Source organism: Hydractinia symbiolongicarpus, chromosome 4 (assembly GCF_029227915.1).
Source record: "Hydractinia symbiolongicarpus strain clone_291-10 chromosome 4, HSymV2.1, whole genome shotgun sequence".
Lineage (NCBI taxonomy): Eukaryota > Metazoa > Cnidaria > Hydrozoa > Anthoathecata > Hydractiniidae > Hydractinia > Hydractinia symbiolongicarpus.
The window spans coordinates 2078295-2103955 of NC_079878.1; the positions used below are offsets into that span (position 1 = coordinate 2078295).

Sequence of the window (25661 nt, forward strand, 5' to 3'; positions counted from 1 at the left end):
TGATTTTGTGTTGGTGACTGGCATTTATATATTATTATGTGTTGGTGATTGGCATTTAGTATTATTATGTGTTGATATCAGCATATGATTTAGTTTTTAATTGTTTTGGGGTGGAGGTGGTGGTGGAAATGGTGAAAGCGGGGTTTTTTGGGGTAAAGGTGCGGAAGGAGGTTGGTGTACTTATCCTCACTACTTACTACTACTACTGCATCAAAATATATCTCATTTTCTCTGAAAGTGTTTCTTGACATGATTTCCTCACAGTTTTTCTTGTTACAAAACACGGGTTTTAAGGAGACAAGGAAATTAACTATTGCGAATTCCCATGTGGTTGTTCTAGTGGCAACGCACGCATTGTCTAGTACAGAATTTTGTGGACGTTTCCCGAATTAAACGTCACTGACGAAGTTTTCGAGCGATGACGGTATCATCACGGAAGAGCCTACCAATATTTCACATTTTGTTTTCTGATGGAGGTTGAGTAAAGAAATCAACAATCCCAGACTTAATTTATTGGAAAAAAAGGCCGAATTTCATAGTTCGTCTCACAAGCAGTTATAAACACTCTTTCTACAAAAGACAAAGGCATTACAAACTTGTCAAAGTTATTTGGTTAGTTTCAAATTCTTAACCCATACTTATTTTTGCTGACGTCAGCACACCCCGTTTTCCCGAATTTTAGCACCTTAGCGGGCCGTCGTGTGAATTGTTCCGAAATTGTTCAGACATGGCAGAAATGCCAGTAGCGCATTTTCGACGCTATTTACGTGGCCTACACATCTCCCAAAGCGAAGCTTTTGCAGCCTGCCTGCAGAGTTTTGACAAGTTTGACAGTTCGAGAAATAGCTTTTTCCAATAATATTACGATTGAAGATACAATTTACGCACGTATAAAACTGTTCCAACGATACGAATAACTAAAAATGAATTATTTTGATGTTAGGGTTAGGGGGGCAGCTCTACCATGTTTCCGCCATTACGTTAGTTCCGCAAACACTCACTCTCGTTTTTTGATAGAGGAAAAACATTTTCCTGGGAACGAAGATGTCAAACACTTTATTTTTCCTCCTTGGTGGGAGCGACCCTGTTGCTTTTTTTAAAAAAAACATTGCGTCATTAAAAATCGACCACGGGAAATTGTTAAAAAATTGAAAACAAAATTTAACCTTAACCACGACTATGACTTTATTAAACAAATGGCTTGTGTTATTTTGGTAGCCAATCTTGTTTGGCTCTTTTTTCTTCCCTTTTTTCAACTATTGATAATTACTTTCGTGGAAGAGAAAATGTTTCTTCTGTTGACTTTCTTATGTTTTTATCTCCCCTTCTCCAAAGGCTGATTTTTTTATAGCATATTTAGAGGTTTTATGAACTTAAAAACATGATGTGCAGCCATGTTATTTCAGACAGTCTAGGAAAGTTTGAAGAATGTATTTATTCCAATATTCAAGAATGCTTATACTTTTTAATTGGTTAGCTAAGATATTGTTTTAATGACTTCTTGCAGGAATTAACTTTCATGATAGGCAAGTGTTGATTATTTAAGAAGGACCTAAGAAAGCGTACCAAGCTATCATAGAATGCCATCAATGATAAAAAATCACATGATTTTAAGGATTAAGTGATTTATTTTTTAACTTTAAATTAGAATAGAAAAAGGTTGTGAAAACTTTTTCAAATGTAATACTGAGAAAATAAACTTTTGCGATAAAACCTTTTTAATTTTTTTGGCGGGCCTAACTTTAACGATTTCGACAAAAAATTGTGAAAGCTTCTTTTGCACAAATGTTTCTTCTTTTAAAGTAGACTAAACTAAAAATGAATTGTAGCTAAAGTGTATACTGTTGTGTTGTCCTTGCTGACTTTTTTGGAAAGTTGTTGAATATTGTACATTTCATACTCCTTAGAAAAAGAGCTTATTATTAACATTAAATTGTTGATTTTGCATTGTTAAGAAATGGAAAAACAAGGTATGTAAGTTTAAGCAAGTGTATATAATTTAACTTTCGTGATTCTTGTTTTAAAAAATGCAATAAGTGGGTTTATTAGTTTATATATCTGTTAGTTGCTAAAATATACGTCACTTCATTTCATTCCATTTCATTTCATTTATTATATACCTGTCACCTCTTTTTTATATACAAAAAAACTAAATGTTCCTTACAACCATGCAATACCTGACCGATATTCCACACTTGTTTTGGTATTTTAATTTGCAATGCAATGACTTCTGTAAAACGTTCGAATCATCAATGCAATGATACAACACAAAAACGAAATCAAGATATTGTTACTCCCTTTAATGGGCCTTCTATTTGCCGAAAATGCAATAGAAAAATAAAAAATGTCTAACAAAAAAAGAGATTTTAGGTACATAATAATGCATATATTGCATGTCTGTTTGTCGAATATCAGATTTATCCACTTTTGATGAGGCAATAATGCTCACCTTGAGTGGATAAATCTTGATCTTCAACGAACTGTCCTGCAATATCTGCTCATTACTTTTGTGTCTGACGAGCTGACAACAATGCCCGAGCAAAACATAAATAATGGCTAGTAATTTTTTAATACGTCACTATTGAAAAATAATTAGTAAATAAAAAATGATAGATTTTTCAAAAGGCTGATGGACGCCCAAAAATATAAGTCAAAAATGGAATGTCTGCAAAGTTACCACTGAAAACACTTTTTGCTACCAGTTATGAAAATTAAGACCATCTTTAAAACATACCAAGCCAAGTCTGGGGTTAGAAGCAGACATGTAAAGGGTTCAAATTATCAAATTGAAATACTGTCTTAAAAATTGTTAAAATTGCAATCTCATTTCTCATCAATCATTTGTATCATCTATTTTACTAATGGTTGTTGCAACAAAAAAACATTAACAACGGATTAATGGCAAGTTCCCTACAGTGCTTCCAGACAATAGCTGCAAACTGAATATGGAATTTATATTTTACAATTCAAACCCAATTATGTAAACTAGATAGATAAATAGGTACTATGCATTATAATCTTGATATTATGGTGGGAACAACGCATTTTAAAAAATTTACACCGCATTTTGATTTGCTAAACTGCCCTCACCATTTTAAAAATGTGGAAAATCCACCTCTCCCTGTTATTAGACCCCTTGACCTGCCATAATTATGTTAAATTAAAGTATAAAATAAAATAAAGTGTGCAATTTTCAACGAGTCAGACATACCAAAATTAACAGAGTGAAAATCCACCCACTTCAATTTAATAAGGTTCTCCCAAACTATAGATTTGAGAAAAGTGATCTCTCTCCCACCTTAATAACCTGCCTTATTAAACCCCTCACCCCCTTCTAAATAACCCCACCTTCTCAACCTTCCTGCAATTAAGTTGTCATGAGTAATATATTTAAAATAACGCGAATGTAATTTTAAATAAATATGAATCGCAAAGCCGATGTTAGGATTGTAGGTAGACAACCAATAGTTATTGTATTGTGCCCATCTCAGACATTTTGTTATAAAATGCCCTTTCTAAAATAAGTTTTTGTTGACCAAATATATACAGACAATAGGGAAGGGGGTGTATATAGTACGAAAATTTATTTTTTCATATATGTTTATATATGTTTTTTATATGCAAGTAAAGAAAACAATGGTTTGTATTTTCTAAACTAATAGTTTCATGCCGCCACACAGTTTTATATGCAAAAATTTGTGTTTCTTACCATGTATGATAAGTTGTCCAAAATATGTGTAATTACATGTTGTTCTCAACAATTTCTTTTTTCTTCAGGACCACCTCCTGAGTATCAGCCACAATGGACTGCAGGCCCAGAACCACAACCTACAGATCCAATAAAAGGTCAGCCTGAAAACCCACAGTTCCAAGCTGGTCAACCAATTCAACAACAACCCCCAGGCTATCCCCCAAACCAGGGTTATCCCCCACAACAACAAGGTTATGCCTTACAACAACAAGGTTATGCCCCACAACAACAAGGTTATGCCCCACAACAAGGATATCAACAGGCTGGTGGTTACCCCCAAGGATACCAACAACAAGCTTATGGCTATGTAAGATTATTATTGCATTAGATTATAATTTTCCAGCTGTGTACTAAACCTAATGTATATGCAAAACCTTAAAGCAGTTTAAAAATCCGTAAAATTTGCAAGAAAACAATTGAATCAACATTTGTGTAGTGTAGCTCTGATACCTCCTACTTCTTGGTAAGTTATTCTTAAAACGTAACATAAAAAACTTTTTTTTGAAGGCATAAAAATTTATCCTTAAACGTTTTCCCTTAACTTCAGTTGCTTCTCCTACACCTTATTGCCATAATCTGTGAAAAGCGACGAATTTCTGTCACTTTTAACCGACGAAAAGTTTTAACCCCCTCTCAGAAGAAAACAGTTTTTTTTACTTATATTTGACAAAACAAATGCTAATCAATAATAATAAAATCTTTTTTTTCATTTCCAAGTCATTCTTCGCTTTCCTCTTCCTCTTCTTGTACCTCAGTACTAGTACTTTCTATTTCAAGGTCAATTTTAAAATCACTCTCGTCAGAGTTTTCGTCGTTTTGAATAATCCCAGTGAAATCATATAAAATCTTTCATTGTATCTCGAACCCATCGCTTGGGACAGGATTAAGTGATGGCTTGTAGTTTAACGACTTTACATTACCTGTGATTTTTTTCATTCTTTAGTTTAATGAAGAAGTAAGTGAAGCAAGAAATTCTTCTCGACACATGACCAACGGTTTTCCATCTATCGAAGTATCTTTCTTGTGCTTTTGCTGCACAGGCATATGGATCAATTTTATATTGGATCATGATATTCCCCAAGGTCTTGTTTTAAATCTTGACTAGTCCCCTCTCTCCCGTGTACCTCCTGGGAAGTATACATTTTCATTGAAGGGGGCAAAAAATGTCCCAATCAAAGGGCTTGATGACAAAAGACAAATTACAGCGCCTTTTGTTGTTTCTGCCACTAGTGATTTTTCTACCTGTCCAGCTTATTTATCAAGGGTAGTCGAAAAGATGTTTACCAAAATATGCATTTTCGACCAATTTTCATGTCACGTATACTCCAAATCATTGGTCTAATTTAGAAAAGTGTAAAGATCTATTTAGAATAATCATTTTCCCATATTTATCTGCCAAAAAGAAAGAGCTTGGTTACCCAGAAGAACAGTAGTCCTTAATTATCATTGATACTTTGAAAGGTCAAGACTACGACGAAAAGAAGCGATTATAAGCGAAAAACAATTTACTAAAAAACTTTACTAAAAAAGTTAGATTTCTCCAAGATCTCGCAACATAGTGACATCTAAATAACTTTGCCGAAATTAAGAAACATATTAAACAAACAGGAGAAATCCAAGGCAAGAAAACAAGTTTTTTTTGTTATCGTGCATTAGCTTATACAAACTATCGTCGGTTGAAGATTATCGAAAATTTTGCCTGTTTTCACATCATTTTTCATCTTATTTCTCAACATCATAGTTGTATGAAATGCCATTTGTAGTATTTCTGAACATCAAAAAAAAATGGCTCTTTTAAATCATCATCATCATCATCATTCTCGGCTTAACGTCCGTTTTCCATGCTAGCATGGGTTGGACGGGGTATATTAATGACCCTCTTCCAATCTGATCTAGACTGTGTTAGATCTAAACTCAACTTCCTCTCTATCAAGTCTGTCCTTATAACCTCCTGCCAAGTCTTTCTCGGTCTGCCTCTGGGCTTTGCCCCAGGAACTATCAAGTCTCTACACTTTCTTACCCAATTATCCTCCTCCATTCTTTCCAAGTGCCCCAGCCAATCCAATCTTCTTATCTGGATAACATCTTTAATTCTACGGAGACTTAGCCTGCTTCTTAGCTCATCTGAACTCTCTCTGTCTCTCAGACTGGCATTACACATCCACCTAACCATTCTCATATCATTCCTTTCTAAACGGTCAAGATCTTCTTGCTTCACTGCCCATGTCTCACTACCGTACAACATAACACTTCTTACACAGGCCTCATACAACCTACCTTTTACCTCAATTGACAGGACTCTGCTAGTCAATAAAGGAAGTAACTCTCTAAACTTTTTCCAAGCAGAACCTATCCTGCAAGTAACACTTCTTCCAACACCCCCTTCACTACCCAACATATCACATAAGTAACAGAAGTTCTTAACTATCTCTAACGAGCCACTGTTGTACATCATTAAAGCTGGAAATACTTCATTCTCTATAATCTCACCTTTGCAACGCTTGCATACAAACTGTATGCCAGCTCTTAACCTTCCACTAATACTACTGCACTTCTTATGTATCCAATGCTTGCAAGTCTGACAAAAAATTGAGTTACTACCAACCCCTTTCCTGCAAACTCCACAAGGCCACTTTCCAACTACAAGGTCACACTTGGCTGCAATGCTACTTATCATGACTTTAGACTTTGCTGTGTTTACCTTCAGCCCTTTCTCTTCTAGTCCTTTCTTCCACTTCTCAAACTTTTCAACTAATTCTTCCATCGACTCTGCTATGAGAACCAAATCATCTGCATACAATAACTCCCATGGACAACCTGTTCTGAACTCCATCGACAGCGCTTCTAAGACTAGAATAAACAACAAAGGACTAAGTACAGAACCCTGATGTACACCAACATTTACACTAAATTCATCACTAAGTGAATCGTTAATCCTGACACGACTTCTAGCATTGCTGTACATAGACTGAACCATCGTAACTAGCCACTCATCCACACCTAATTTTCTCATAGCCCACCAAATAACTTTACGCGGCACTCAAAAGCTTTCTCTAAATTTACAAAGGCAAAATAGAAATTCTTTCTCTTTCCTAAATACTTTTCCTGAAGCTGTCTGAGTAAAAATATTGCATCTGTAGTGCCACGCCCTGGAACAAAACCAAATTGCATCTTATCTATATCAATTCTTTCTCTAAGTAACTTATCAATCACTCTTTCAATAACTTTCATTACTTGATCAACCAACTTCAAACCTCTATAGTTACCCCTTTCTAATGCATCACCCTTGCCCTTGAAACAATTCACTATTACACTCGACTGCCACTCACTCGGAATAGCACCATCCTTTATAATCTGGTTAGCAAGACTTGTAATAAGCTCAACTCCAATATATCCAGATGCTTTTACCATCTCTGCAACAATACCTGATACTCCTGCAGCCTTGCCAATCTTCAATTTCCTAATAGCCTCCACTACCCATTCTGTCTTGATCTGCATAGCTGGCCCTTCTACGACATCATCATCAGACAAATTATCCTCGTCCCAATCAAACTCAGTGTTAAGCAACCTCTGATAATGATTCTTCCAAGCTACCCTTTTCTCCTCCTCTGTGCTAGCCAAAACACCTTCATCATTACGTATACACTTCTCACCTACAATATCTTGATTAGTCTTCTTCATTTGCTTTGCTATCTTGAATACCTCATTGCGCTGGTCTTCCCTTCTTAACACATCTGCAAATCTGTTTCTCTCTGCTTCTGATTTTGCCTTATACACTGCTGTACGAGCGCGACGCTTAGCTTCTCAGTAAATATTTTTACTACCACCTGACTTCCACTCTTTCCAAAGTTTCCTCTTTTCCTTTATACACTGGTCAACCTCATTATTCCACCACCAGGTCTGTCTATGTCTAGCTGGTCCTTTCGTCCACCCACAGGTATCATCAGAAGCTTCTAGAAGACAATTCTTCAAAGTAGTCAAGTACTTTCAACATTGTCACTATCACATTGACTATTGTAGGCTAACTGCTGAACTTTTGCACTAAATTGTCTTGCTACAATCTCTTCCTTCAGCTTCCAGACTTTTCGACGGGGCCTGTACTTTCCCTTGGCTTCTTTGACACTCTTCAAGATAATATCACAAACCAGCAACCTATGCTGGGAAACACACTCTTCCCCCGATATAACTTTCACGTCCTTCACCACTTTCTTGTCTGACTTTCTAACCAAAAAGTAATCTATCTGTGTCTTACAACCACCTGACTCATATGTTATCAGCCTACTCTGTCTCTTACTGAATGATGTGTTGCAAACCACCATGTCCGTTGCCATTCCAAACTCAAGCAATCTCTCCCCTTCCTTATTTCTGCTCCCAAATCCATAGCCTCCATGCACACCTCTATAACCTTCAGATGACTTCCCAACTTTTTTTAATAAACATATTTTATATAGACACGAAAAAGTGATGTTTATTTGGAACTGTATGTTTTAGACTGCGAATACTGTTGTCATGCCGGCACCAACTCCATACGTTGGTACTGTTCCTGATAACCACAGTACACTTGCGTGGCTCACATGTTTGTGTTGTTGCTGGCCTTTGGGACTTATCTCAATCGTTAAATCCATGGAGGTATTTGATAGCCATATTTTTAACGTTATGATAAATATATTTTTAATGTTATGGACAGTGTTGATATTGATTGGTGTTATTTTAGGTAAATAACGCGGTTGCGCAGGGAGATCTGTTTCGCGCAAGAAGCGCTTCAGATATGGCGAAAAAGTTTGGATATGCCGCACTTGGTTTTGGCATTTTCGGTTATGTCTGTACGGCAATCTACTTGGTGATTTACTTTGCTGTGATATATCCGAATATAAGCAAGAATTATTACGATTGAAATGTAAATATTGAAGTGTAATTTTGAAGTAATATAGAACAGTTAATTTTGTAAGACGAAGATTTAATTACTATACTAAATGGCACGATAATAATTTTTATAGACGCCTGATAATTCGATTAAGCGAGGAGTCTAGTATAAAACATTAGGTATTTTTCAAAGATATACTTAATACGAAGGCTAGATATGATTTGGACAAGTCCGCCTTACAATATTTTTTCACAAACAATAACAAACCTTATTGCTTTTTTCTGTTTTGTTATTTACGAAATCGAATCCTCGTGTAATGAGAAGTAAGATTGATCATACGTGAATTTTATTTGGCGGGAAAACTACTTCAAACAGCGCTGCACCAATACGTCGTTGTAAAAGTAAGTACTATAAATCTTGATCGAATAATTATGTTTTTTTTTTTAATTTAGAAAATTGATGTAAATAAAAAATACATTCACTGTATATAAAATACAAGCAATTTCTTTTTTGTTCTACGAATTAGCCGGTAGAACTTTAAATTAGCTTCTTTTTTGTCGCCGTTTTTACTATCGAGAATAGTGGAGCACGGAAGGGTACCAGTCTAGAGTAGCGGTAGTAGTAGTAGGGAGTGATTATAATCAGGTTTTCGCTCCTCCTACACCTTTACCCCCAAAAACCCCGCTTTCACCATTTCCACCACCACCTCCATCCCAAAACAAGTAAAAATAAATCATATGCTGATATCAACACAAAATAATATTAAATGATATATAATAGAATATACTAATATTATACAGAATATGAGTAAAGGGAAATTCCCTGAAATATCCAATCCTTGACCAAACCAAAAAAAAATGCTGGTTGAAATTGAAATCTACCTATGATAAAGATGAGTTGGTTCAAAAATGAAATCAGTAAAACATATAACACAGTATCAGCACCAGCGACGTGGCAAATTACCACAAAACCAAGAGCTCCGGGTCACTATCAAGCATGGCTGAAATCGAGGCTTTCATCGATGAATGTGAGATGAAACGCCTCGATCTGGAAAAAGGCGAATTTTGGACGAAAGCCTATTTGCCACCGGAAAGGACTATTGAGACACCAGGAGCATATGAAGGTAAAATAATATTCAAGCACGTACAAGTCAAGATAATTTCTACGAGGGAGTCCCTACTTGGATGTGGTCCATCACCAGATTGGTTGCGCGGAAAAAGGTGCATTTATAGCTTTGACAAGACGGACGAGAGAACAGACAGCTTGTGCTTCTGGAGATGCCTAGCTGTTCATTACCGGGAAGAGCAAAAACAGTGCGAAAAGTTCCACACAAGGCCAGCCCTCAAATTAGCTCGTGAGTACTACGAGGAACCCAAATTAAAGAGGGAAGAGGTAAGGGCCACGAGGCTCGTGGACTTGGAAGATCGCCAAAAAATTTGAGATTAACATAAGAGTATTTGAGCCGAAGACAAACTCCGACCCATGGCGTCTCGTATATGGCCAAAATCAATACAAAAAGGGGCTAGACACGATTAATATTGGTATGTTGGAAGGTCATTGTTTCTATATCAAAAAGATGGAGGTCCTAACGGAGCATTGGGAATGTGAGGTTTGTACACAAAGATTCAACAGATCGGAGAACCTCACATGACACAAGAATAACGAATGCGAAGGTATTATGACCAAGATCATTTGCAAAGGTCGCCAAGTAGAACGGATGCAGAGTAGCCACAGCGAACCAAAGCCGATAAAAATAATTTCAATCGTACCAAATTTAAAGAAGACCACATTCGGGGGCTGGGGTACAATCTTGTGACTGCATAGGAGTGCGAAAAGCTTCCCAAGGCTAAGAGGTTATTCACGAAAAAATTTCGACCATATCCCCATTTCATCGTTTTTGATTTCGAGGCTCCCCTGGCGGCATTGAACCAGCAGCAAACGCCTGATTTAACATATATATCCGAGCATATCCCCGTAAGTGTAGCCATCCACGATAGCTTACAAGAACATCCTACCTTCATTCATGATGAAGACCCAAAGGTGCTTGTGCAAAAATTCGTCGAACAATTGGAGCAGAGACAAATGAGCATTGTGGAAGAAGTCAAAAAGATGTACCCCAAGCCAGATGATTTCGATATGCTCCCGGAACAAACTCAAAATGCTTGGCACGAATGGATAAATCAAGTGACGGTGATAGCCTTTAACAGCGGTAAATATGATATCAACATGATAAAGCGGTAATTTGTCGAACGAATTGCGGATGATGATAATATCAAAGTAGCGAAAAAGGATAATGATTATATGTTTCTAACCACCTCGAGGTTCAAATTTATCGATATTAAGAATTTTCTCGCACCAGGCTTGAATTATGAAAAATGGTGCAAGTCATTGGATTGCAATCTTGAGAAGCCCGTTTTTCCGCACGAGTGGTTGTCCTGCTACGAAAAGTTGAACCATGTGGGCCCAGTAGATCATGAGGCGTTTTATAGCACACTCAGCGGTAAAAACACACTCTCACCCGAAGATTACCAGACGTTCAGGGAGTTTTTTAAAAGAGAATGCGTCACGGTGCTGGATTGGTTAGCCGAATACAATATGGCGGACGTAGTATCCTTTGTTGAAGCCGTGGATAAGACCCGCAACACGTACCACGAGGATGAAATAGACATTCTAAAAGATGCCGTGAGCATTCCGGGTGTGTCTATGCGCTACGTCCTGAACAAGTCTCTACGAGTAAACCCCGAGATCCAGCTTTAAGCTCCGGGTGATCCCTGTAAGCATAAATGCGAGGCTCGTTGCACCAAAGCCCGATGCGAGGATTGTAAACAGGTTCAAAAAGATTGTACATCTTGTACAAAGAACGAGGCGTATGAGCTCCTGCAAACTGGCATGGTGGGTGGCCCCGCAATCGTATTTTGCAGGTACCATGAGAGTGATGTGACGGGTATTCGCTCACATACTTATACCGAACCGAAAAAATGTAAGACCATCCTGGGATATGACGCCAATATGCTCTTCCCTAGCACCTTAATGCAGGACTTCCATTGTGGGAAGGAGAAGCTGGTAAAAATGGTAGACCCTGCTGAAAAAATAGACGATCTGGTGCGAGACATTCTTGATGGATCACTCTTCGGGTTTGCCCAAGTTGATATTGAGGTGCCTACCGAGCAGCACAACAAATTCAGCGAAATGTCCCCGTTATTTGTAGCCAAAGAGATACCCGATGAAGCCATTCCGCAGCATATGCACGAGTATTTAACCAAGACCGGGCGAAAACGTATACCGCGCACTAAAAAGCTGTTGGAAGTGATGAAAGCTGAGAAGATCCTGCTTTGTACGGATGGTATCTTAATCATGGGTTGAAAATTACGGCTTGTTATCAAATAATCAAGTACTCAAGGGGTAAACCATTCGCATGGTTCCCGGAAGAAATAGCGGATGCGCGGCGCCAAGCTGATAAGAACCCTGATAAACGTATTGCGGGCGATGCTGCCAAACTTGCGGATGCTCGAATTTTACTATAATTTTCTCGACAAGTACGTAGATCGTCGAGATTTTGAATATGTGTACATGGATACCGATAGTGCTTATTTCGCGATCTCTGGAGATAAACTACGTGATGTTGTTCGTCCTGAATTACTCGAGCAGTACGATATGGATGTAAAAAACTGGCACCGATAAATATTCAAGCAGAACCGGAGGGCTATTTAAAGAAGAATTCATCCAGAATAATAGCGCTAACAGCCAAATGTTATTTCGTCGAAGGTAAAAATGGCACTAAGTTCTCGTGTAAAGGTATGTCGAAAAGGCAGAATGAATTGACATGGTTGAGATATATGGGGGCACTGAAGGGAGAGCTTGATAATGCAAAAAATGTGGGCTTCCGCGTATATAACCAGGGTATGGTCACATATCAGCAAAATAAGCTGGGTTTATCGGCTTTTTATGACAAGAGATTAATGCTAGAAGATCGTATACATACAAAGCCATTAGATTTATAAATGATGACTATTGTCCCAAAGTTTGTATATACTGATAGTATATACAACAAAAATAGAGGAGACTAAATGCTGTTCAAACTGTAAAAGATCTTGTTCTTTGGATAATTTTAAGATTAAGGAGGACGGACAACGGACAAAACAATGTATCAAATGCTTGGATAGTCATAATGCGTCAAAGGAACGTACCAAATGCCCGCATAAAAAAGAGAGATCACACTGCAAGGATTGTGATTTTCCTGGGTATCAGCATATCCTTATTCTAAATAGGATTCGTGCTGCTCTAAACAATGACACTGAGATAGCATCCACACAGTGCCTAGGGTGCGGTATCTGCACATTTACTGGGCATATCCAAGCTCAATTTAGAGATGGGATGTGCTGGGGAAACCGCGGTCAATGGGAGTTCGATCACAAAATCCCTATTAAATATCGAGTAAATGGTGTTCCACCTAGTATAGAGACTCAACTCGTGCGGTTACATTATACGAACATGCAGCCCCTGTGGGCAATAGAAAATCAAAAGAAGGGTTATCTAAGGGTGTTGTGAGACACCACCTTTACACAAAGCTGGAAATAAAAATGGAGGTATTGCTATTAATCGCATTGCTACTACCTTATGTCTGTATCATCCTCGGTTATTTAAAATATAAACGAGTATTAATAAAGATGTCTGAATTAGCTGAAATTTTGATGTTGTAGATACACCAGCAGAGGTCGTTGAACAAAAAATAGACAAACGTCAAACATTGAAAGACATCCGTAAGACCAAGCCACATTTACTGCCTAAAAAATATAGCGAAGGTTTCCTGGACAAAGCATCGCCTGAAGTTATCGAGAAAATATATGATGAGTATATAGAACATGACCTCCATGAGAAAGGAGAAAAAACTGCAAAGGCATTGTCAACTCAAGCCCTTGGGTTATATAGCAAAGCTATTGGTAACCTTATATCACGTGATAGTTCTGAAGCCCTCAGTCATGATTTAGAAAACGATCCTATTATTAGGGAGAGCATGACTGATCTTGGAATCCTCGTCTATACAGCGTTCGGAAAATTTTTAGCGCCTCTGTTGGTGGTTGTGCACATAGTTAACCACTGTCAACTACCCGCGTCCAAGATGAATGAAGATAAGGTTGATGTAGAGCAAGAAAACAATGGAGAATACTCTATCAAAGATACACATGGAAAATCCTGAAGTGTTTGAAATGGGAAGTATCATAGCAGATTCATTGGGTAATAGCAGAATAAAATCGCGGTACACGGATTGGTGTGGTATCTACAGTGACTCCTACTCACGTGCTTTGGAAATCCTGACACTGCAGCTGATCGATTTCCACCACAAGCATGTAATTTAATAAAGGCCCCACATATGCATCAAATAAGATACGCTGGCAGAAACGGTTTAACGCCCTCCGTGATATATCAATACCTGAATGCGTGATCAAGATCTTTTATGTGTACTCCTTGGTACACATAATAAATGAACGAATTCAATCACAAGAAGAAAGCATGGCCCAGAGTGGCCCAAGGCTACAAGCTAGCAGCACTGATGAAGAAGAGGAAGCAAGATCTTAAACAACAAGAGGGTGCTGTACAGCCTCCAGTCAAAAACTCTTCTGGGGTGAGTTCTGTACAGTCAGGTGGTGTACTATACATTGGTGGAAGCCTTATTATCCTCGCATGTATTGGAAGTGTCCTATATTTTACTCGTAAAAAATCCGCGAGTACTCAGCAGCCTCCACCAGCGGTTCATCAAAAACCTACCACGAACCACGATATCGAAAGTATGAGTTCTAATGTTACTCCCCAACAGAAAGAGATTATTGAAATGATATATGAGACCGTGGTCGACCTGGGTTTTACTTTCGCTTACGCGATGGCTGGAAAAAAATTCCTAGGGATCTCGAGTCCTAGTACTAAGCTGGATGGCAGCGATGTTATGAAGATGGTTGCGTATTTCACAGCTGGTAGAGGAAGCCGCGAAATGGCAGTGAGCAGAGGATGGTTGCCCGCGAGTATAGTCCCAAAGCCTAAGTAAGCATATGCAAATTTCGTGTATACCACGTGGTATACATGAAAAATAAAATGACTCTAGACATCGTTAAAAACTCCTGCACTACAATCTTCACGGGTCCTACCTCATCTGGAAAGACGCAGCGCGTGCTCGCCCTCCTGGAAAATGAATACAGAGGACACTTTCATAACATCGTGATCCTATGTCCAACGATCCGGTGGAACAACACTTATCTTGATAAATCATCACTTTGGAAGAGTGATTATGTGTTTTTGATAGAACCGCAGGATCAATTGTTTGAATAGATAGGCAAATTTTCGTCGCTGCTGGCAGGTGAAGAAACATTATTTATTGTCGATGATATCATAGCTGATGAATCTCTCGACAAACGAAGGCAACCTTTACTTGAGCTCGCAATCTCTGGGAGACATCGAAGGCACTCGTTATGGATCTTGACTCAGAGTTATTCGGCAGTGCCGAAGAATTTAAGACGACAAAAGAAGCAGCGGTTTATGTGGTACCCTAGTGAACGTTCCGATATGAAAATTATTGATGAAGAGACGAACCTGATGGATTACTGGGAGCCTATAAAGAATCAGTTGAAAAAGTCTAAGCACGCGTGCCTATATATTCGTCTCGAGCACCCTAGAAATTGGAGCATATTGGAATAAATAAACATGTCAGATATCAGAACCTTGGAAAAACAGCTGAAGGCTTGTCACAATGAGATGGACAGAATACCCTATCTAGAGGGGAGTCTGGAGGCCCTTCAGGAGGAGCTTCGTGATGTTCTGGAGAGAGAAAGGTTCCACAGGAATATTAATCATTTTGTATTAATGTCAACCGTCCTACTCATTGTGACCCTGGGTGGAACCATTATTTAAATAAAGATGTCCTCACTTGCGTTAAACACATTGCCCGCTATTGAGATATTGGTAAACAATCCAGGCCAACCAATGTTTAAGCGTTCAGATCTTGGAAGGTTCTTGGGTATTGTTGATATAAAAACATCCTGTAGAGCGCTTAATATAACGGAGAAGACGCGTATGGAGCTAAATGTTCAGGACCAGGCATGGTATGCCGGATCAAAGGAAACTAAAAATATTCACGATGTATTCATCTCTTTGGACGGTGCTCTTGAGATTTGTGTACATTCAAGAAAACCAAAGGCTCTTGAAATTATGAGATGGCTTGCGGCGAAAGGTATTAAAAAATTACAAGAAACTATCGAAGAGCATCATCAAGCTCTTGCAATACTCAAAGATGACCTTCAGGAAAGGGTCCTAACCATTGCCAACCTTCAGGATGATCGAGAGAAACAGCTCGACCTAAGAACATTGGAAATTGCGGGACTTCGTCAAAGACACGTACCACATGCCAATGATGTGGTCAAGGATAATGTGATCATGATTTTTCGGAAACATACTACTCCTGACGACGATAGGTATCATCATCTTACACGCGACGACTTATACGACCTGGGTGATACGGCATTAGAAGATTAGAGACGCGTGGTTTTGTGTGTTATGAACACACAAACTCGAGAAAATATTACTTTGGAAATCAACATTAATTCCTCTAACACGAAATTCCGATCAGGCCCATCTGCCAAGTAGTATAACAATCTCGTACCAGTTACGATACGGTCGAACCTGTATGTTTTCTTACTCCACCAGGCATCCGTAGCGCGGCGTCTTACATCGTTGTGCTCCTCGCCGGGTTGAAGCAAGTACAAATAGAGCCCGTCCTCAGGTAATGGGTTTTCCTCAGGATGCTCATCGCTTTTTGCGAGTGGTACATAATCAAGCTTGATAGCAGATGAAGGTTTAATACCAATCATAGCCGTCTTGGAATTGTTCATGGTTTTTACAATATTGTATAGGTGTTTTACCCATGTAGTACTGGTTTTGTCAGAGGCAAGCTCCTGAGCATCTTGGGGTTTAAAGAGTCTCTCCGCGAGTACCTTATTGTAGCTTTCGACAAACTCCGTGAAAGTATGATGGTATTTGGTAGTTGCCCGCTTGATTTCCACACCTTTACCTTCCCGGAGCTTCGTGATGTCCGATTTGAATTTGCTACCTTGGTCACATTGGAAAGTCTTCGGATAACGGAGAGGTCCCGCTTCATAAATATCCTTGAGCATCTCCACAACCTCCTTAGCCCTCTTGCTACGTAACGGCCGCGCTACCTTATACCTCGAGGCAACGTCAATACCCGTGAGGATATATTTGTCTGTGTTTTTATACACATAACCGACGTCGGGAGGAACAGCGTGCTGCTGGATAGAGTTTAAAGGAATTAGAGGAAAATATGAGACAGTACTGTATTGCAACGATCGAGAAGGCTCCAGAGCGATCGAGAAGGCTCCTTGGCCGTCCTCGCGTTCGTAGCGTACAAATACATGTAATTGTTTTTTATATATAATAAATGTCAAAGCATATCATTACTTCAGAAGAAGCGGAAAAATTAAGCAGCATCTATTACCAACCAGAACATCTTTTGACTGGACGAAAAGCCATTACGATACTCACTGAAAAATCTGGTCTTTCCAAAAAAAGTGTTATTCACTGGCTGAGTCGCCAGCTCTTGTGGCTGAGACATGTCAAGGGTCCAAAGCGCATTAATTAACCTCATTTCACTGTTACGAGACCTAATAAGATCCACCAATTCGACCTGCTCTATATGTCTCATGTTCCATATGATCCTTAGGCACCATGGCATGTGAATAGAGCTCATTGGGGCTCCCTTCGATTGTGACAGAGATCTTCTCGATCTTCGGATTATAAAATTTTTTGTTCTTCCCAGCATATGCCTTAACAACGGTAGGATACTGGAATAATAGGAGGACTCCCTTTAAGCTCTTGGCAGTGGTATCTAATTATAGGTTGTAGGATGTGTCAGCCTTTTTCAGGGTCACCACTTCACTTCTGAGGATCCTTTCGTATGGTAGGGCAAGCCTCGAGTATCTCGACATCATGGCACCTGCCAATTCTTCGTTGGTCACTTTATCAAACTCTAAGCAAATATTGCTGATCTTATAGGAGGAATCCGCGGCCTTTGCCGCTGTGCTTCCAGATGCCGCAGTGCCGGAGTCCTTTATCACGTCACCGTACGATGCAAAATGAAGAATGAAGCTGCGTCGGTCATGAATTCCAGCCTGGTAGAAGGGTAAGTCTCGTGTCAACGAGAACATCTTACCGATAGGAATAAAGAACGTGTTACCGTAGGCCTCAGCGATGGCCTTCTCTTCGTTATTACCAACATGGTCGCTGGCTTTGACTTGGAGGGACCTAATGGTACCATCGTTCGGATTGATACCCTGAAGGATCAGGTTATTGTCCCTATCAAATTTTGGCAGCCAGAGATCACGATAAACCGCGAGCACGTTGTAATCTTGTATGTTTTGTATTTCGTTGTTGTTAAGGCTAATTCTAAGGTTTTGAACCAATGCTTTGCCGATATTGCTCACAATTGTATGCTTGCTGTTTGTACCAGTCAGCTCAAGGTCGAACATCAACTTTATTGAGCCGGGGAAAATGACCTGATTTTCACCCATATTAGGAAGATCCACGTACAAATTTTCATTGGCACCAATGGTGTAAGGCAAGTGGCTTATCTTTACCCTTTGCCTTTTGCCTTTCATAGAAAACATAGTCTTGATTTCCCTGTATGGATTTAGTTTATTTCCGAATATGTTAGACATGTTTATTTATAGCAGTTTGGAGTTGAAACAAACTATGCATAATCCGGGATATGATGACCTTACGCCAGAGGAAGATATTCCAGACGAGCCTGAGGAGTTTAGTAGCGAGATCCTTCGACCCGAGCCTGATGTCAGCCTAACACCAGGACAACAGCAGGGAGGTGCGCGTAGGCGATTGGATGTTGGGCTTGAACTTAGCGAGCATTTAGTATTAAGGCTGTCAACCGATAAAAATTATCATTATTTTAGGGTCGATGAAGGTAAAAAGCTTGTTTTTAGGGCGGTTACGCTGGGGAGTAAAGAATATAAAGAGATAGCGCTTACGACTGCGACCGGTGAGTTAAGAGCTATTACAGCTATAGAGACAGACTTAGGACCTACGCGTCTGAAGGCCTTAGGTTTTGCCGACTATGTTACACCCAACAAAGGCAGTAAAATGAGAGCTCAAAACCTCCTGAATGATATTGATACAGTCGCGAATAACCCTGGTGAAATCGAGATGCTGCCGCTACTCGAGAACGTGCTCGATGACACGGAGAGCCTGATCGAAGATACTTCCTTTGGTGGGAATATCACAGAGAGTGAAAGAAGAGGGTTAAACCTCGAGCTTCAAACGTTACATGGTAACCTCAAGCACTTGAAAGGCAAGATGGTCTTTTACGGCTCTCAGATCTCCGAGAGAGAAGCCAAGGTGAAAGAGCTCGAGAGCAAAAAAGCCACACCTGGGGCATCTGATGAACAGCTAGCTATCTGGGACAGGGATATAGCGAAGGCCAAGGAAGACCTGGAACGACTACGTGATCAAAAAGAGGCTACTGCAAAAGCGCACGGTTTACTATCATCCGACACTCAGAGCCAGCTGCTACACATTAAAGACACATTAATGAAAATCGCAGGGGATGATAAAACTTTGGTTGAAAAGCTCAAGATTCTCTTCAAGGAACAAGGCTTGACTATAGCGAGTATCATCTCAGCCGTGGGCTTACTGATATCAACCCTAGTCCTAGCGCTCACGGGAGGTAGTGGGGCAGCAGCAGGTGCAGGAGGAAGTGGTGGTAGCAAAGGATTTGTTCAAAAACAGCTGGAGAGATTGGGAAAATTCCTTAAATATCTAGCAGGGAAGGCGGGGGCAGCTCTTCCTGGGATAATTGGTACCATCGTATCATTTTTCTTCCGGGTAGCCGCCAAAATCGTGGAATATGTAGCGAGGCATCTGTATTTGGCCATCGCGGGTGCTGTGGGTATAGTTGTAGCGTATGTAGGTAACAGGGGGAGTAAGGGTAAATCGCACTGAGAGTCTAGTATGTTGTTCAACACATTAGACCTATTTCTTCATCCATATATATGCGAGTATAAGTCCTATTCGGAGGTGTGGTGAAGGATGCCTCATGCTTGACAGCTTTGGTATTCAGATCTAACTCCACACCTATACCTACATCAGAGGGCGCGATTAGAACATTGTTGTTATACCCTACAATCTTTCCAATGCGTAGGTCCACGCTGGGCATTACGGCGAAGTTTACTGGTATAGTATACTTTCGCTTAGCTTCGTCAGGTCCTCCGATTTCAGGCCCTGGGAGGTTGGTATGATGAATTTGGCCCAATCCCCATCAACCTGCGGCCCCCAACGGCCGTTGGTGAGTGACGACATTACTGCTTTAAACGTGTACAAAGTGTTGGGATCCGCACCATATTCACGACATACTCGCGCATACCCCGAGGTACAGTAGGGGTTATCGTACTGAGAAAAGCCTCCCTCGTATGGCATGGGTACCTTCATTCTCGCTAAAATACGACGAATATGGCAGTACACGTGAAACTTGAAAATAGCGTTAACGAGGGGTACGGAGCCACTCATGTGCTTGGCAGATATCCCCAACGCCGTTGTGGCGCAATGACAAGCAAAATTCACCTGGATGTTCCAATATTTTAAGGCTCGCCCTTTCCAATTTAAATTTACAGAATCGTTCAACAGGTTAGTGGGAACTTTGATGGGATAATTGGTAAACTGTGGGAATGCCATGGAAATGTGCTGAGTCGTAGACACGTATAGCTCCTGATGCTCCAAGTTAGTTACGTTGAGAGGCCACTCGCCTCTGTTGGACTTTGCTGTAGGATTATAGCTATAAATATTCATCTTTTCTTTAAAGAAAGGAACAATGAAGCAACTTTACGTTATTAATATTGATGAACCAATAGTCTTTGATGAATATCTGAGTGAAGGAACCAGGATCGCTCTGAAATCCATCAGCATTAGAGCTACATGGCTGAATCTTTTCGAAAAAAATAACGATATTAAAATTTATAAAGCGACGCCTGGTTCGACCAATGATGGGGATTTTATCGTTGGGGATTTTGAAATCCTTATTATTATCGAAAAGGGCTTATAGAGAATAGAAGATCTCGCTGCCATAGTCTACGAGCATGCGGGAGGAAGGATCAAACTTTTTGTACTCAGGAACGGAGTATGTAAAGTCAGAGTTAGTAAAGGATATGTTGCCATAGTTGATAAGACATTGACGGATCTTATGGGATATAATTTTCATACCAAATTAATGTTCACCGAAGGCGATCACGACAGCTTATACAAGGCTGATGTCTACCAGAGGCTTAGACTCACTTGTCACCAGCTAGATGAGGAAAGATGCCTTCTTAACGGAAAAAAGTCTAAGATACTAGCAATACTCCCTATCAAAGAGCTTACTGCTTGGGGAGATGAGATGAGATGGACTTTTGATAACCCTGTTTACCTTCCTTTGAAGGGCTCGACGGATCACCTAAATATTATGTTGACGGATGAATATCACCATGATAAAAACGTTTTATTCATAGGACTAACGATGTGCATGCTTATAAAATAAATGTCGGTTATTATAAAACTTTACCCGAGCTTACCGCCGAGTGCACCGGATCATGAGAATAACGAGGGGCACGTGTATCGTCTAAAGAAAATAGAGGAAATAGAACATTTTCTGAGAAGCGAGGTCAAACAACATGAAAAACTCGCTAAAAAATTTGGAATGCATGGTACCTGGATCCATTATATGGACCACGGATTGCTCGCAATAAGCGTGATAACATAAGGCGTAGGTATCGCTATGCTCAGTGGGATAGGAGTTCCTCTAGCCGTCGCTATGGGAGGAATCTCAATAGCCGTTGGATTGGGACAGACTGCTTTAAAACAAGGTGGAAAGAAGCTGAATTATAAACTTAAGAAACACGACTCAATAAGACTCCTTGCAGAGACTAAGCTGAATTCAATAGTTGATTTGATATCAAGGGCTATTGATAATGGAGTGATAAGTGACTATGAATTTAGCCTGATAATGCAAGAAAAGCAAAAATATATGATGCTCAAGGAGCAAAAAGACAACGTACGAAGAAGATCGTTAGCGAGATCAATGACCAAGAAAGACAAGCACTTGTCGCGAAAGGTAGAGATGAAGCAAGGGCTGAGTTGTTAAAAAACTTGCAATCTGCACAATATGTAAGAAATACCTAGAGGCACCACCTAAATATTCATAATCTAATGTATATTAACAATACATTAGATGGTACCCACAACCTCACCTGTAATGGCATCAATCATTAGGTGACCTTCATATATAATGGTGCGTTTCTGTCTCGCTTCGAGGCCTGTTATGTACTCATCGAGTATTTTGATAGACGCGATATCCGAGCATGGCTTGCAATATGGCCCAAAGGTTTGTGTTGCAGTATCTATATATTTTACTTTGTGAATAGCAGCGATAAGATCAGATTTCTTGAGAGTGGACTAGCCACGAATACCCAGCTTCTTTGCCTCTTTTTTTAAATCAATCATGTTTATTGCACTACAACGAATGGTTCCTCGTCATCTGAATCAAGGTGTCGTGTCCTTAGGGTTACAGGTACCGGCTTGTATTTTCACTCTTCGAGTAGGACCTGCATATAGTGCTTATTCCCCTGTTGATAAATGCTGGATATTTTTAGTATACAGATACAGGAACATGGTTGTCGCATAGGTATTGGAAGATCGTAGAAATACGTGTTTATTTTACCATCCCATTCTTAAATTTTTGTGTTCAGGTATCTACCGTTCTTCACTGATGAGGTCGTGAACTCACTACCATATAGTTTCTCAATCCTGGCTAGGATACACCTGTATTTTTTCAGCCATTCAGGATGGATATACATATCAAATGACATTGTAGCTAAGGGAGGATCCATCATCGTATCTGGATGCACCGTTTGAATACAGCCCCTTTGGCGTTATAATCAATAATGACGATATCTTGTCACCATGTTTATAGCCTATAACATATCTAGCATCTTTGCCTTTGTTGGATTTAATTGGATCACTAAGTACGATATTCCCAATTTGAACCTCTTCAATATAAAGTACAGTCGGTTCGCTGTAAAAATTCTTGGTATCTATGGAGTTATTACAAAATTTGAACATCCTTTATTATAATAACCAGGGCCCAACTAAGCATTTTTACAAATACACCATCCACCGTTATACGTTATATACATCATATAGTGCTGCCAACACAGCATTTTCACACATATAACTAGCCTTCTTCCACAGGAGCATCTATCATATTTATCGAGATCAATCCCACATTAATCACAATATTCCTTGGTCATATTTATTTGATAGAACTCTGGTAACTGGCAATTTGGGAATTTCCCTTACTCATATTCTGTATAATATTAGTATATCCTATTATATATTATTATGTGTTGATATCAGCATATGATTTCGTTTTTTACTTGTTTTGGGATGGAGGTGGTGGTGGAAATGGTGAAAGCGGGGTTTTGGGGGGTAAAGGTGTAGGAGGAGCGAAAACCTGATTATAATCACTCCCTACTACTACTGCGGTACGTAAAATAGCTAAACTACCCTGTTAAAAGTCTACTTTTGGAGGAAATTTGCGAAAAATGTGTTTTTACAATTCTCTTTCGAATGTGAGACTAAAAAAGATCATAAACAATGGCAGATGTCTTTATTCCTCGAGTTGAGGGCCACTTATAAACACTATAGGTACAGCAAATCTATTGGGAAAATACTGCCAACTATGGCCTATGGAATGCCTGAAATTTTAGTTTTTGGCTTGCAAAAAGTTTTAACTTTTAAACAAACTTATACCAATCCTCTGAAGCCGTTGGCAAGGACGGGGAATTCCTGTGATTTTCCTCTGTGACGTTTTTTTTTAGGAAATTTGACATTGGTTGATGTATTGATTCTTTTTATGTATTTACCCCAACCAGGGATGTATATCACACAAAGAGTAACATCTTTTTAAGAACAGTAGAACAATTGAAATCATGCTTGATCCGTAAAAAGGTGCCTTAACCCAACTCAATCTCGTCCCCCAGGGGTCCTTGCCTTTTTGACATCAGGCAACAAACCCTGGAAACGAGGGTGAACCCAACCTAATTTTTTTTTAAAGATGCAAGTGTTATTATCAGTTGGTCTTGCCGTTCAGTTCACAAAAGTGGAGTCATTTCTCCAAACTTGATAATGGCTATTCTATTCTAGAATGGCAGGGATAAGCAGCGGGAGACTATGCAGCCTACACCTCTCACTTAGCTCTCATTAGAGACCTTTCAAATGTATATTCAGAGAAAGTATAATCAGACCATCCTACTTTTGTTAGCTATCACAGCACATTTTAAGAGGGTCTTAAAAACGCTATAGACACTGGGACCGAGGTTGCAACACATTTTAGTCGGCTTTTTTGATCCATCGTACTATAATCCATCCAGTTAATGTAAACAGCGTGGTATTGTCTACCATTTTACCCGTCTTGTAGGAGAAAAGGGGTAACACTTTTTTTCGGAAGATTTTATCACCCATTTCAATTTATTAATCTCCCCCTTCTATGTTAAAATATCGAAAAGTTTACATCACCCCTTTTACTAGACCCCCCCCCCCCCGTTCCCCTTAATTATATAGATTAAGAATCTTCAGTACGATTGAGAAATAAAAAAAATGACATTTTCAACAAAAAAATCAGAATTTATTAAATCTACTACAAGTCATTAACACCCTTCCCGCATGTAAAGACCCCCTTCTCCCTCCCTCTCTTTCTCTCCCGCAGGACTGAGAACTAGAATGGCGTCTAAAATATTTATTATGTTTTCGTTATTTCAATATAAAATGTAACGAAAAAAGAAACGAGACGCGGATGAAGAACTTTTACTTCGTCATTTTCGTAACTCATTATATACAACATCAAGTAAAGTTTCTCCTCATTTCTTCTAAACATGCAATCGCCTGCTGGCTCAACTCTGGATGGGGATGTTCAAGAAGAGAGTTTTTCTGAAGTGAAAAAAATTGTTCGTATGAAATGGCACCACTGTGAAAACACAATTCAGAAAAAGGCACCTTTTCAGTCAACCTTGTCCCCAAGGCCTCTTGTATCCTTTCTGATACAAGATGTCAGAATATCACTAAGGAAACTTAACCTCGTTTGCAGAACCTGCTGGTTAAAAAGAATTAACTTGCGACTATGCCCTACACGAAAAGCAGCATTTGCCACACTCAGTTAAATTATCACACATCGTTTATTCATAACCTACCAGGATTTCAGCAAGGTGTTGTGTCGCATTTCTTGTTGTTTGCCTCCATACCTAAAAATATTAAAATTTGTTGTTTTGTTTTTGTTGAAAACACTTTTCTTTGAATGGAACTGTCTTCCTTGCTTTGAGCAACTTTTAGTCGTAGTTTGGTGTTACCCTAATGCGTGTTAATTTTACTATCGTTGAGTATTTTCGCTATCGTAGTTATAAAATATCGTCGAAGCGATGTTAAAAAGTAAAATTTTGTATTTAAAAGGATCTTCTAAACAGACCTTTTGCGGTTCCCTGCTCTCCATATTAATGTCCTTCACCAATGTCCACTGGCCAGGATGCGGTTCTTGATGGGTGGTACTATCATTTCCAATCACAGTAGATGCACCCAACGCCATTATTTCCGCACGAGTGGATCGTCTTGTCATGTTTTGTTGTTCATAATGCAACACAACAGGGCCCTTTGATTGAGGTGAAACAGTTGAAGTTCCAATATTATTTGTTTCATCGACACTCATTTTTGCCGTGTTGAAAAATCAATTATACGTCACGTAACACTTATAGTTCTGTAGACGTCACTACCATAAGACGGCATTACAATAACACTGTCATAAGACGTCACTACCATAAGATGGCATTACCATAACACTGTCATAAGACGTCACTACCATAAAACGGCATTACCATAACACGTCACTACCATAAGACGTCATTATCGTAACATTTCCCTACCATAACACGTCACTACCATAACACGTCATTATCATAA

At 39.4% G+C, this 25661-nt stretch overlaps 3 protein-coding genes across 3 annotated transcripts in view; 1 reads left to right on the top strand and 2 right to left on the bottom strand.

Moving 5' to 3' along the window:
- LOC130640832 (uncharacterized) overlaps window positions 1–7715 on the bottom strand; it is a 46000-nt gene extending 38285 nt beyond the window's left edge. The window contains exon 1 of the mRNA XM_057447402.1: window positions 6913–7715. Within this exon, the coding sequence (XP_057303385.1) occupies window positions 6913–7432 (520 nt within the window). The 5' untranslated portion in view covers window positions 7433–7715. The remainder of the gene's footprint in view (window positions 1–6912) is intronic.
- Window positions 1811–8699, top strand: LOC130640830 (proline-rich transmembrane protein 1-like). Its single transcript, XM_057447401.1, has 4 exons — window positions 1811–1970; window positions 3778–4058; window positions 8243–8380; window positions 8466–8699. The coding sequence occupies exons 1-4, from the start codon at window positions 1958–1960 to the stop codon at window positions 8643–8645; spliced, it is 612 nt and encodes a 203-aa protein (XP_057303384.1). The 5' UTR covers window positions 1811–1957; the 3' UTR covers window positions 8646–8699.
- Window positions 8700–24508: 15809 nt separating this feature from the next.
- Window positions 24509–25590, bottom strand: LOC130640833 (uncharacterized). The gene is made up of 3 exons (XM_057447403.1): window positions 25174–25590; window positions 24902–24952; window positions 24509–24641 (listed from the first exon to the last, which is right to left on the bottom strand). The coding sequence occupies exons 1-3, from the start codon at window positions 25408–25410 to the stop codon at window positions 24555–24557; spliced, it is 375 nt and encodes a 124-aa protein (XP_057303386.1). The 5' UTR covers window positions 25411–25590; the 3' UTR covers window positions 24509–24554.
- Window positions 25591–25661: the final 71 nt, after the last annotated feature.